Source organism: Muscardinus avellanarius (genome assembly GCF_963383645.1).
Source record: "Muscardinus avellanarius genome assembly, chromosome: 7".
Lineage (NCBI taxonomy): Eukaryota > Metazoa > Chordata > Mammalia > Rodentia > Gliridae > Muscardinus > Muscardinus avellanarius.
The window spans coordinates 24943647-24956245 of record NC_137793.1 but is presented as its reverse complement, the minus strand read 5'-3'; the positions used below and the strand labels follow the sequence as shown (position 1 = coordinate 24956245).

Sequence of the window (12599 nt, the reverse complement as noted above, 5' to 3'; positions counted from 1 at the left end):
ATCAGTCTGTAACTCTGGCTCTTATGAGACCGGGCATGTAGCAAAGAAAATGAAATCAGTCTCTGGGGATGAGCTTCTGTGGACTGTCACTGGCATTGGTTATGAAGAAGACAAGACACAATTTCTAGGATAAAAATAACATACAGACCTGCCAGCTGACCAGAGAAAGGACACAGAGATAAGGTATAGGGAGGACCCTTTTCCTCTCCAAAGAGCTAAACCCCTGTATATGGAGAAAATGACAGTAGCTATGAAATTCATAGGATAATAATTTAAAAATAATTTTTTAAAAAACTAATATAGAGCCAGGCGTGGTGGCGCACGCTTGTAATCCCAGTGCATGGGAGGCTGAGACAGGAGGATTGCACAGGTTCAAAGCCAGCCTCAGCTACTTAGTGAGGCTCTCAGCAACTTAGTGAGACCCTGTTTCCAAATAAAATATAAAAATAGGTCTGGGAGTATAGCCTGGAAGTAGAAAGCCTCTGGGTTCCACCAAAAAATAAAATAAAATAAAAAACTAATATATCCAGGTGTGATGGCATATATCTGTAATCCTAGTACTTAGGAGTCTGAAACAGGAGGATCACAGGTTTGAGGATAGCCTGAGCAACTTAGCAAGACACTATTTCAAAATAAAAAATAAAAAAAGGTCATGGATTTCACTTGGAGGTAAAATGCCCCTTGGTCAATCCCCAGTACCACTTAACCAAAAAAAAGAACTAATATAAAATATGCAATGAAGGCTAAATCTTCCTCCTTAACATTTCTTAAACACTCAAAGAAATTTTTAAAACTATACTTGAAAACCTCTAGGCATATAAAGCATCATGTGTGTGTCCAAGCGTGCATGCGTGTATGTGTATGTGTGTTATTAGAGACTGAACCCAAGGGCTCTACCTCTGAACTACATTCTGAGTCCTACTTTATATTTTATTTTGAAATATTTTGAAACAAGGTCCCACTAGGTTGCTAAGATCTTCCTGTCTCAGCCTTCCAAGTACTGAGATTATAGATATGTGTTGCTATGCACAGCTCATATAAAAAATAGTGTTTATTGATGACAAAAATAAAAAATTTAAACCCTGCTACATCAAAGGAGATTGTCTTCTTCCTAGATGGAAAATACAAATTTTTTCTACATTTTTATATAAATGAATACAGACCATATCAATAGATTCAACTTTTAGTTTTTTATCAATTTTTGGCTTAATTAAATATATATATATATATATACATGATACTTATCTATGAGAAATGCCAATGATAGATGAGATAAGTGGTGTTTAGTTATAATACATTTTACTAAATTACATTTAATATATATGAATTCAAATATAAAATTTGACTTCATATTTTTTTTAAATTCTCAAACTAGTTCTTTCAATTAAATTTCTACATTTTCCCCCCCAAGAGGCTTGTTACAGTTCCACAGAACTACTAAGAAAAACTTTTTATTCCTAAAGAAGCAGAGGTAATGAGGACATATTTTATTTATTTATTTATTATCAAAATTAATTGATAGGTTTTAGATACTCATTTTTAAGACACTATATTGGTTTTTATGGTATTCAAATTTTATTATCACCTTTAATAAAATCACACAACAGAATTACTATAAAAATCAAGCAGTGTTCCAAAAGCTATTTAAATCAGGAAAGAATTTTATAAGAAATAAAATATTCCCCTGAGCAAAACTACATGTCGATAGTGACACACTATAATGACATAAAGTTTATGATCTTAGATTTCTTTTCTTTTCCTTTTTTTTTTGTGTAAATGGGGCTGGGAATTGAACTCAGGGGCATTTTACCTCAAAGCTACACTCTCAGTCCTATTTTTTTTTTATTTTTGAAACAGGATCTCACTAAATTGTAGAAAGCCTCAGTAAGTAACTGAGGCTGGCTGCGAACCTGCAATTCTCCTGTCTCAGCCTCCCAAGTACTGGGATTGCAAGCGAGTGCTACCATGCTCAGCCCATGATACTGGACTACTAAAGAAAAAAAAAGTATAAACTATCATTATAGTACCAACCCCTTACCTATAAATTCTTTATTATTCTTTGAAGAAAAAAATAGTCCATTTAATATCTAAATTGAAACTGAAGCTGGCTTTCTCATTTGGTAAGCAAGAAAAAAGACATAATAGTAATACTCTTTATCATCTCTTGAGTGTCTTCTGTGAACTAATCAGTGTGTTGAATTTCACAGATATATCATTTAATTCTCACAACTACACAAACTATAGTGGCAAAGTAGCAATTTAAATCCAGATTTGATACAAAAAACCCAGTCTTTCCATTCTACCATTATGCCTCTTACAAATCACAATTGCACAAAATCTTTACATTCCCACACTAGGTCAATCACACATAATTTTCTTCTGCCACTTAATTTTTTATTATAATTACAGAATCAGTCAAAGAAACTTAATTTAGGTAAAAATTTGTGAGAATAAGTTTTAAAAGAGACTAGAGACTAAATATGGACGTTATACAATAACCCACTTAGCAAACTAGAAGAAATAGGCCTGCGATGTCCTGGCCAAAACTGATAAAGCAAGGAAATCCTGCAGTTAATCCTAAAATAATGTGTGCAAGCCCTTTATTTTTAAATACTAGAAGTTTGCTTCTTAGAAATGTCATATTACAAATTACAGTCGATATATATCTACTGCTGTTTTAGCCTGTGTTTTCTCTGATCAAAACCATAAGCACTAATCATAAAAAATGATTTCTACAGTTACAGGAGAGGCTTTCAAAGAATTCTGACAGAACTACATATTAAAGATAAATGAATGTCCCTTAGCTATTTTTCGTAGTTAGATTTGAATTTTGAAATAGAGTTTCAGCAAGTTGCAAAAAGCAGTAGAGAGAGATCCTTATATGCCCTTTATCCAGCGTCCCCAAATGGTGAGTCTTACATAACTAAAGTACAAAACCAAGAAACTGACATTGTACAGTCCATGAACCCTCTTTAGATTTTTCCTTGAATTACTTTTTTAAGTGTAGACTTTTTCTGGTGTTAGAAATGGCTTTAAATACTCTTCACTTTTCTGATGAGAAAACTAAGAGTGGAAGAGGCTACAGGACTCCCCAAGTCAGGAATGCTAAAAGTAGCAAAAATAAAATCAACTCTGAAAGATCATCTTTCTTCAGATGCAGGACTTGTGTCTGGATTGGTCATGCACAAAACCCCAGGAAGAATCAGTAAGGGTCTTTAAAATATTCTTATTTCAAAGTTATCTCATGAGATGGATATATAGTTGTTCATACATTTCTTCATCTCTCCAGAATCCCCACAACTTTTTCCATTAAAAAAATTTACCCCTTATTGGTCTTTTAAATATATGTGTGTGTGTTGTATATGTGTGTATATGTGTGTGTATATATATATATATATATATATATATATATATATATATATATATATATATATTAACATTTTTTCTGGGCTGGGCTGGTCACTACTTGACCAGCAGGTTACCTTGCAACTTTCTTTTCTCTCTGTTTGTTTGCTGGCTTGCTTGCTTTCTTCCCTTTCTTTCCTCTCTCCTTCTTTCTCTATTTACTTATTTGGTACTGAAGATTGAAGTCAGGGACATTTTAACTCCCAGCTACATCCTCAGCCCTTTTTATTTTGAAACAGGATCTCCCTGGGCTAGCCTCAAACCTCTGATCCTCCTATCTCAGCCTCTCAAGTACTGGGATTAAAGGTGTGGGCCAGCTGGGCGTGGTGGCACAGGCTTGTAATCCCAGCGCTTGGAAGGCTGAGACAGGAAGATCGCACAGGTTCAAAGCCAGCCTCAGGTACTGAGTGAGGCTCTCAACAACTTAGTGAGACCCTGTTACCAAATAACTCCTATAAAATAGGTCTGGGAGTATAGCCCGGAAGTAGAAAGCCCCTGGGTTCCACTCCCAACCCCCCCCCTACCAAAAAAATAAATAAATAATAGTGCGGGCCACCACACCAGACAGCTACATGGCCACCTTTGACCTCAGTGCAAAGTTCTACACCTGACAAAACAGGTTTGTAAATATTTATGAGTAAATAAACTAAAGAGGGGTGACCAAATATACCAAATATTGCAAATTTCTTTAAAAAGTAAAAATAAAAAACTTGCAGATGGGTGCAGTGGTGTATGAACCTCAAATTTGATTAATGAGACACTGTCTCAAAATAGGAGGAGGAGGAAGGGGTGCGGGGTGGGGGGGCTAGGGATACAGCTCAGCTGCAGAGTGCCCTGGGTTCAGTCCCTAGTACCGTCAAAAATAATAAAATTGCATTTTAGTAAGATGAGACTTTTGTGGAAAACATTTTATGTTGTGGAGTAGTTTTCACAAACACAGATAAGAGTACCATAGAGAACATCTAGTCCAGTTACTCTCAACCTGGCTATGTGCTAGCATCATCTGAGACATTAAAAAAGAACATGCTAAGCCCCCGCCCCACACATGGAGTCTATAAACCCCGGGGCAATGACACATCCCTTATCAGAAAGGTGAAGCAAGAGGCCTACTCAAACTGAATGCCTCATTCAAGACAAACAGCTAGCCCAGTAACAGAACTGACACCAGAGTCCAAGTAGGAAAAGCACTGTTTTTTTTTAACATGGTACATGGAAATTTTTTTTAAGTGTGAAATGTCTTTTAATTGTGAAACTGTTGGCCATTTTAAAAAAATGAAACTAAGCAAAAAAAGCTATCAACATTTGAACTTCCTGATTTATAGTCACGTCATCAATGGGTAGACATAGATGTTTGGGGCACTGAGAGGTTTTCTGCCTAATACATAAAAAAATAAAGTGAATCATTCTTGTCTTTGAATTAACTGACCACACCTGGCAATAAGCATTTTTGCAGTTCTCTTAATTGCTATCATGATAAGTCTACTATAGGTATCCATCAGATATATTTGATTCTTTAACAAAAAGTTCATGTGTAAGATTTATGGAATTTACTAGATATAAAATATGACTCCATAATAATTGCCGTATTGCTCATCAGATTAAGTGGTTGTGTATACTTTTCAACTATTCACTAAAATAGTATAGTACATTTCTCAACTTACCTTTAATGGAATCGTTTTCAGCTCTCATTATGTCAATGAGTGAACTCTCCAGTGAATGCATGTCAAATGTCCTGGGGCGGTCCTGTAAACCCAAACAGCCACAAACCACTTTTAGAGATAGTATTTCCATATAAAAGCAGAAAATAAGTTGCATCTGATGGGACATAGATCAGAAAGTAGCAAATTTACTCCCTCTCTGTGTCAGGTACATTATTACTAAATGTTATTACCAACATTCAAAACATCAAAAACCACAAAAGTACACAGTGCTAGGTAGAAAGTTATTTCATTTCTAACAATGACTTCCAAAAAAGCACCACTGTTATTCATAAAGCATTCACCATTAAAACTAATCTTCATATTACTTTAGAACATGAAATAAATGTTAAAAATAAACTTTGCTTCTCCACCACTTAAAACTGCAAAATGGAGCAAAGCTTTCCAAGCTTGTTCCAGTCCTTATCTTCTAAATTGGCACCTATGTGTGCTACTCAGAAGAGCCATATTTTCTTACAAGCCAAGGTTTGATATAGTCATCAAATGTCTGTTAGACTGCTAAGTGGTCAAGTTTTTTCAAAATAAATATCACAACCATAAAAAGACAAACTATATCCTTAATGAAAAAAAGAAAATGATTGATTCATCTAACACTATTACCAAGGCCATCCTGAACAGTAATGACTTACCCTAAGATTTCCCCCACCACCACCCCCGTGGTACTGGGGATGGAACCTAGAGGCATTCTACCTCCAAGCTACACTCCCTGCTCAATTTTTTATTCTTTTATTTTTGAAACAGGGTCTCACTAAGTTGTGGAGGACCTCATTAAGTAGCTGAGGCTGGCTGAGAACCTGTGATCTTCCTCTCTAAGAATTCTTAAAACTAATAACCCATATGGAAAGTAGGCAAAATTCTCCCTAATACACACACCTACACACACACACACACACACACACACACACACACACACTTCTAAAAAGTAATTTTGGTAGATGCTCCCTCCCACAATATAAAACTAAATCTGAAATAATGAAACAGGCTCAACTCCCATTACTATGACAAAGCTTCCTCAGGGAGAACAAGACAAGGCAGAACTGCTGAAGCGTGTGCTATCCTTCTCCACTCCCTGACACAGCAAGGTGCTAGGTCTCCAAATAGCCAAGTCCTTGCTTCTGATAAGTCAAGAAGAGGAAGACACTGGTCAGAGTTAGTATTTGAATGAGAAAACCAAAACCCACCTCAATTCTTCTTACCACCTCACCTTTCAAAAAGTTAGTCTTGATTTTTCTGCCACTAGAGGTATGTGAAATAATGGGTGTGTAGAATGTTACCAACCTAAACCATGGCTTAACCAAGGGTCAGGAGTGGGTGAGAAATCCCAAAATATACAACATCCCAACTACTCAGGATGAAGAGTATTAAGACCACTAAAATTAAAGTTTAGCTCTTGATATGTTAAAAGTAGGAGATGAAAACAAAATAAAATAAAACTCTGAGAGGAAGCAGTATTGCATGCTTCTGACCCCCACACAGAGGCCACTGCAAGAATATCAAGTAAGAGCTTCCAGAGAAACTGCATGGAGGTATCGGGAACCTCTTCAGTTATATTTTCTCTTACATTACATTTTATTTTTAAATTTGTTGTAGTGTGGAATAAACTCCAGGCCTTAGGCATATTAAGTATACTCTACCACTGAGTTACAGCCTCCAATATTACTTTTTAACTTAGAAGTTTGGGCTTCTTAAAAAAAAATTGGCTCCTAATCTTATTCTTTAAATTGTTGGGACCTCACTTTTCTACTTTCCTTGCTGATGTCTTGAAGCTTTGAGCTGATAGAGTATCCTCCACTAGAGAGCATTGTTTTTATCAGCCTGCCATTTCTCCTTTGCATTTCTGTAACACTTCACATCCTGCATGGTTATTATGCTTCCCGAAAACTAGGACCACTCCTAATCCCCGATCTATCTATGTAGATGGATCATCAGTAATGTTCACTGAAGGAACTGTTTTATCGTACAAACTTTTATCTCTGTGGCTTGAGGAGTCCAGTGCGGTTCTATTTGTATAGAATCCAATGTTAGAGGTAAGAGAGTACTGCAGGCTTTCCTCCTGGGGGCAAGAGGGCTAAGGTGTGGTGGGATGAGGGTGGAGGCAGGTGCCTTAACATGCTTTTCTGCTCTGCAGTGATGTGACTCACTCCAGAACCTCTCCCATCTTTCCTTTCTGAGTCTTTCTTTCTCCTCTTTCTTCTCTTCAATGAGGTCCAGAGGAAAGCAGGAGGATATGTAACCAGAACCAGAATTCTGAGGATTAGTCTGAAAGGGAGAGACTGTTCTGTTTTTATATTCATGTCAAGCACTAAATTAAGTAAAAAAAAAAAAAAAAATCCTCAATGTATTTCCTTTTGGAAGTGAAGTGGCTTTGAGGCATAAATTGAGCTTAAGAAGTTAACACAAAATTGTATTATCTTATTCTTTGGGAGCTAGATTTGTGTTCTTTTTTGTAGTCTGGAACCCTGCCCTAATTGATCTCCAGCGCACACCTGTCCGGGAGGCTGGCCGGCCTTCCTGGTTGCCGGTTACCCTTCGCTTGCCTGTGTACTCTGACTCTGAGCTTCAACTTACATCAAATGTTCCCAGAGTGTCTACCTCTAACAGATGAGGATGTGCCAAGACAGTCACTGCCTCAGTCCCCAGAACTGGCCGCCAAGGCCTGAGGTAGCTGGAATTTCCTGGCAGATGACCTTTGATTAAGTATTATCATTTTCTATGTGTGCCGTGACATGAAGGACCATCCCACATTTCTACACTGCTGTGTCTCTAGTAGATCCCTTTAGATAGAAAGTACACAAATCTCTACTAAATCGATGAGTGAATGCATTTCTCAAGTAATTTTTAAATGTAGAAAATGTTTATTCTACTTCCTTATTTTAAGGTTTGTTTATATATTTCCCCTTTCCCACTATAGAGCCATTTGTTTTCTTTTGCCAGAATAAATAATGGGGATAGGAGGAAGAACTCAGTCTATTATTCTTTTTCACTCAACTAAAACAGTATGCAACCTTGTGAATTTCTGGAACTTTCATTTTGCCAATCATTGAATGAAGAACACTAAAGAGAACAGTTGATAAGGAATATAACACAGCTTTTGTTTGGTTTCTTTTATAAGAGCTCGTTCCATTAAGTCAAGAAACCCTTTAAGTTTCTAAACGGGGTACTGGAGTTAAGCAAATCATTTCATAGCCCCCCCCCCAATTATATTGCCTGAAACACAGAACACTTTACCTAAATTTAATAACCACCTACTTCTAAATGATAAAGTACATAAAATTAAAATGCTAAATAAAATGTTCAACTTTTAGTAATGTTGTATGAGATTGAAATAAAATACCTTTAACCTTTTTCCTTTACTATGATTTAATTATAACACGTAAATACAAACTTGGATCAAGTGGTACTGACTCTCAGATGCAATGTGTTAAGGATTCTCAGGCTCTACATGGATTTAGAAGAAAACAGTACTGCAACAGATTACTAGTGATTGTATTAAATGCAAAGGATAAAGCCTGATAGCACAAGTACTACATTCTTACCATGTCTAATATGTATTCTTCTCCACAATCCAACCTTATTAGGAATTACACTTATTATAAACTACATTTGTATAATATTTTATTTATGAAGTTTTGGTCATTCAAGAACTTCAAAAGCCAAATAGTTTGTCAAGTAAATATTTTGTTCTCAGAGAGGGTCCAAAGTTTATCATTCTTGATTTAATCCTTCACTGATTTTATTTTCAACATACAATAATTTTTTTAAAAGCCCTAAACTGTGTCTGTGCTTAACAAGTAGGTAGAGGGATAGAGACACACAGAAACCCAACATATAAGAGCAGCATAAGCAGTGCCAGTTTTCCTATACAACAAAGAGTTAAATCAAGGGAATGAAAGTGCTTTGATTTTCCATGTTTCATTCTTCAATTTTGCCTCTTTGGATTGCTAATTTGATCAAATATAATTACTAATCTATTTTCTAAGATCCATTCCTCAGAAAGTAAACTAACTGTAAAATAAACAATTTGTTAAGTGACAGTTCTTCTTGATAGAACTGGAGACCAAAAGATGAGCATCCGCACAAATCAGGGTAATGATGAGGTAAAGCTTCATCTCTGCTGGGCATGCTCATCCTCTAGAACCTCTTGCCAATCCTTAAAGGAACATGTTTGATTAGATTGCTAATCTTTCTTTCCTAGCTACCAATCTCCAAATGCCCCTTCTTTTCCTTCCTTCCTTTCTTTCTTTCTTCCTTTCTTTTCTTTCCTTTCTTTCATAGCACTAGGTATCAAATCACTCCACCAGTGAGCCACACAGCCAGCCCATTTTTGTATTTTAGCTTTCCAATATCCAAAAATGTCTGCGCTCTTCTAAAATGGATAGTTTATAAATTATAATAACAATTATGGTAGTGTCCAAAAATGTGACTGGGAATGACTAATCAAAGTTTACCACCTTTTGTCCACAAAAAGGCAAGGGTCAAGGATAGATGAGTAAGAAAATAGACCTTCAGTCTTTCCTTTTTTTTTTCTTGGAGCCAGGAGATCAAACCCAGGGCCTCACACATAATAAGCAGGCACTCAACCACTGAGTTACACTCCCAGCTCACTTATAGGACAGTCAGTTAATGCATTTTCATTATGTTATACATAATGCAAAATAACAAAGGCTTTTCTTAAAATTACTGAAACAATTTGTTGGAGGAAAAAGGAGTAAAGTATCTGGATTTCGGATAAAATATTGAAGACTCTTACAAAACAAAAAGCTCCAACAACTCTATTTGCTTAAACCTACCTTTGCCAGTTTCTCTTGGCAACAGAAAGGGGAAAAAATAGAAAAACAGAATTTTCCTTTATTCAGTATCTACTAGGTACCTTACATTATTCTTGGTACTTTATTAATACTGTCTTAATTAACCCTCAAATCTCCTAATCAGATTGAATTATTCTCATGTTAATAATAAATGCTGAGATTAAGAAAATTTAGTTTACTGCACAAACAGATTACTGCAGAATTTAGAAACACAAGGGAGATTCAACCCCAGGTCCTGCTCCAAAACCTATGATGGCTCCTTAGGTAAGGTGAAAGTCCTGGCAGTTAAAGGACACACATTTGAATAGAGGAGGCCCTCTGCTTTAAGGGCTCTGAGGCGTGAATAGCTGGACAAACAGTAGCAACTCAAGTACTACTTAATAAAGGCAAGAATGAGCAAGACATGGAAACCAGAAGAGGAGAAACCTTGCCTTCCTTCTCTCTAGAATGACAGATGTAGCACACAAATTAGAGATCTATTACAAAAGCATCCCTAAGTTATCACTGCTAACCACAGGAGTAGAGGTGGTAGTAACAGTAATAGTAATACCAGCAGCAAACTTAGGGCTTACATGCACAGTCTCACTTACTCCTCACAGAAGCCCTGTATGAGTGAGGATGTTCAGTGTCCCATTTCAAAGATGAAGAAATTAAACCTTGCAGTGACTAGATAACAGTAACAATGTCAGGTAAGTAGAGGAGGTAGACTCTGAGCCAAGACTTTCTGACTCTAGAACATGTGAACTTAATAATCATGCATGAAAATAAAAGAACATCAATTATTTTCAAGGATCAACAAAGCGCATTTTATTACAGTGCTTAGACCTCATTTTGTTTGGTTAATCTTGTCATATTGAATACACTGAGTTCCATATCAGTAACTAGGTGGTTTCAGTTTATGTCATCAATACTTCACAGGACAATTTTTAAAGGGAAAACAATACAGTACCACTATGGAAATCAGAATTGATTTAAAAAATAAGCTTCTGACAAAACCAAAGTATTTCAAAAGGCAAGGCCTGTCCTTTTAATAAAACAGAAAAAATCCTGCCTGCTGTGGCAAAATAGTAAGACCTCTATCAGTGCACAGCAGATGACAGGCTTTTCATGACATTCCAGAGGTAGCCATGAGAAGCACGTGAACCTGAACTGTCATTATCAGGAAAAATAACTGAATTGCAATTTTTCCACAAGCCAAAATAACCATCTGTGGTGATGTAATTTATTTTATTTTTTATTCTGAAACAGAATGTCACTAGGTTGAGCAGGTTGGCCCTGAATTGGCAATTCTCCTTCCTCAGCCTCTCAAGTCCCTGAGATTACAGGCATGTGCTACTATACCTGGCCATAGCAATTTCTTTCTTTCTTTCTTTCTTTCTTTCTTTCTTTCTTTCTTTCTTTCTTTCTTTCTTTCTTCTTTTATTGGCGGTACTGGGGATTGAACCCAGAGTTACACCTCCAGCCCTATTTATTTTGAAACAGGGTCTCACTAAGTTGCAGAGGGCCTCATTAAGTAGCTGAGGCTGGCCATGAACCTGCAATCCTCCTGTCTCAGCCTCTCAAGTACTGGAATTACAAGCATATGCCATCATGTAAGGCTGCAATTTCTTTTTAAGATCAGATTATGATCTAAGACAATATTTTTATACTTGAGAATCCATCAGAATCACCTGGAGGTCTTGTCAATCCCTACAGTTTCTCACTCAATATATCTGGGTAGAGTCCAAGAACTCATATTTCTGACAAGTTTCCAAGTGATGCCAGGGAACACACTTTAAGAACCATCAAGTTAAGCAGTTCCATACAACTGGTTACCTTCCTTAGATACTTGGAGTAGGATTTGTAGTTTAAATCCTGACTGGCTAGCTGTGTATATTCCACAGGAACCATTTTAGGGTTTGCTTATGAAGAGTAGGGCTTTGTTCTCAAAACTCAAATAAAGCTCTCTTTTTAAGCTCTACGGGTACATACCTTAGAAAAAGATTACAACTGAGTTCAATTTCAACAATTCAGGAGTTGGTCTTTGAGAAAAAGCCTGGAGAGGTGAGTAGTCTACCATAAAAAACAAATTAAATACAAATCTGGCACATACACTTTCACTCTAAATTATCTTTGGCATCTAAATACATGATATCATAGGTGTATGGCTCTTTTTTCATTCAACTATATAGAACATCTGTCTTTAGGTATTTACTAATGGTATATCTGTCTCCCCTCCCTTTCAAAATTGTTGATCAAATGTCCTTTAAGCTATATGTATTCAAAAACAATCTAAATAAAGGATATGCTAATTACTCATTTATTGAGATTCCTCCCATTTACCAAGTCATATAATAAGAAAACTACATAGTATATTCTGGTCCCTGTTGGTTTGCCTTTATAGAACTGATACTTTTAAAGATGATTTCAGATTTTAATAAGTAGAAATATTAATATTTACTATTAAATATCTGTGGATTTTCTTTAAAAATCTGTTATCAAAGAGAAAATTTATATGTCTATCAATATTTCATGATTAGAGAGCCACAAAGTAAATTCTTCTCAAAGATCCTATGCTATGGAAAACTATTTTTACTTTTGTTAGAGAAGAGGGCTATATAACCCATCAGGTTTCATTTTTATGTGCTGGATGTTGGGAGGCTGACAGATAAGTTTCATGCTCAGAGGT

The 12599-nt window shown here is 36.1% G+C and overlaps 1 protein-coding gene across 4 annotated transcripts in view; it reads right to left on the bottom strand.

Annotated features, from left to right (window-relative positions):
- Positions 1-12599, bottom strand: part of CPEB4 (cytoplasmic polyadenylation element binding protein 4) — a gene marked incomplete at both ends in the record, with an annotated part of 61431 nt that overhangs the window by 37361 nt on the left and 11471 nt on the right. For all 4 annotated transcript variants that reach the window (XM_080699566.1, XM_080699567.1, XM_080699568.1 and 1 more), the window contains one exon: positions 5067-5148. In XM_080699566.1, coding sequence (XP_080555692.1) covers positions 5067-5148 — 82 coding nt within the window. The remainder of the gene's footprint in view (positions 1-5066; positions 5149-12599) is intronic.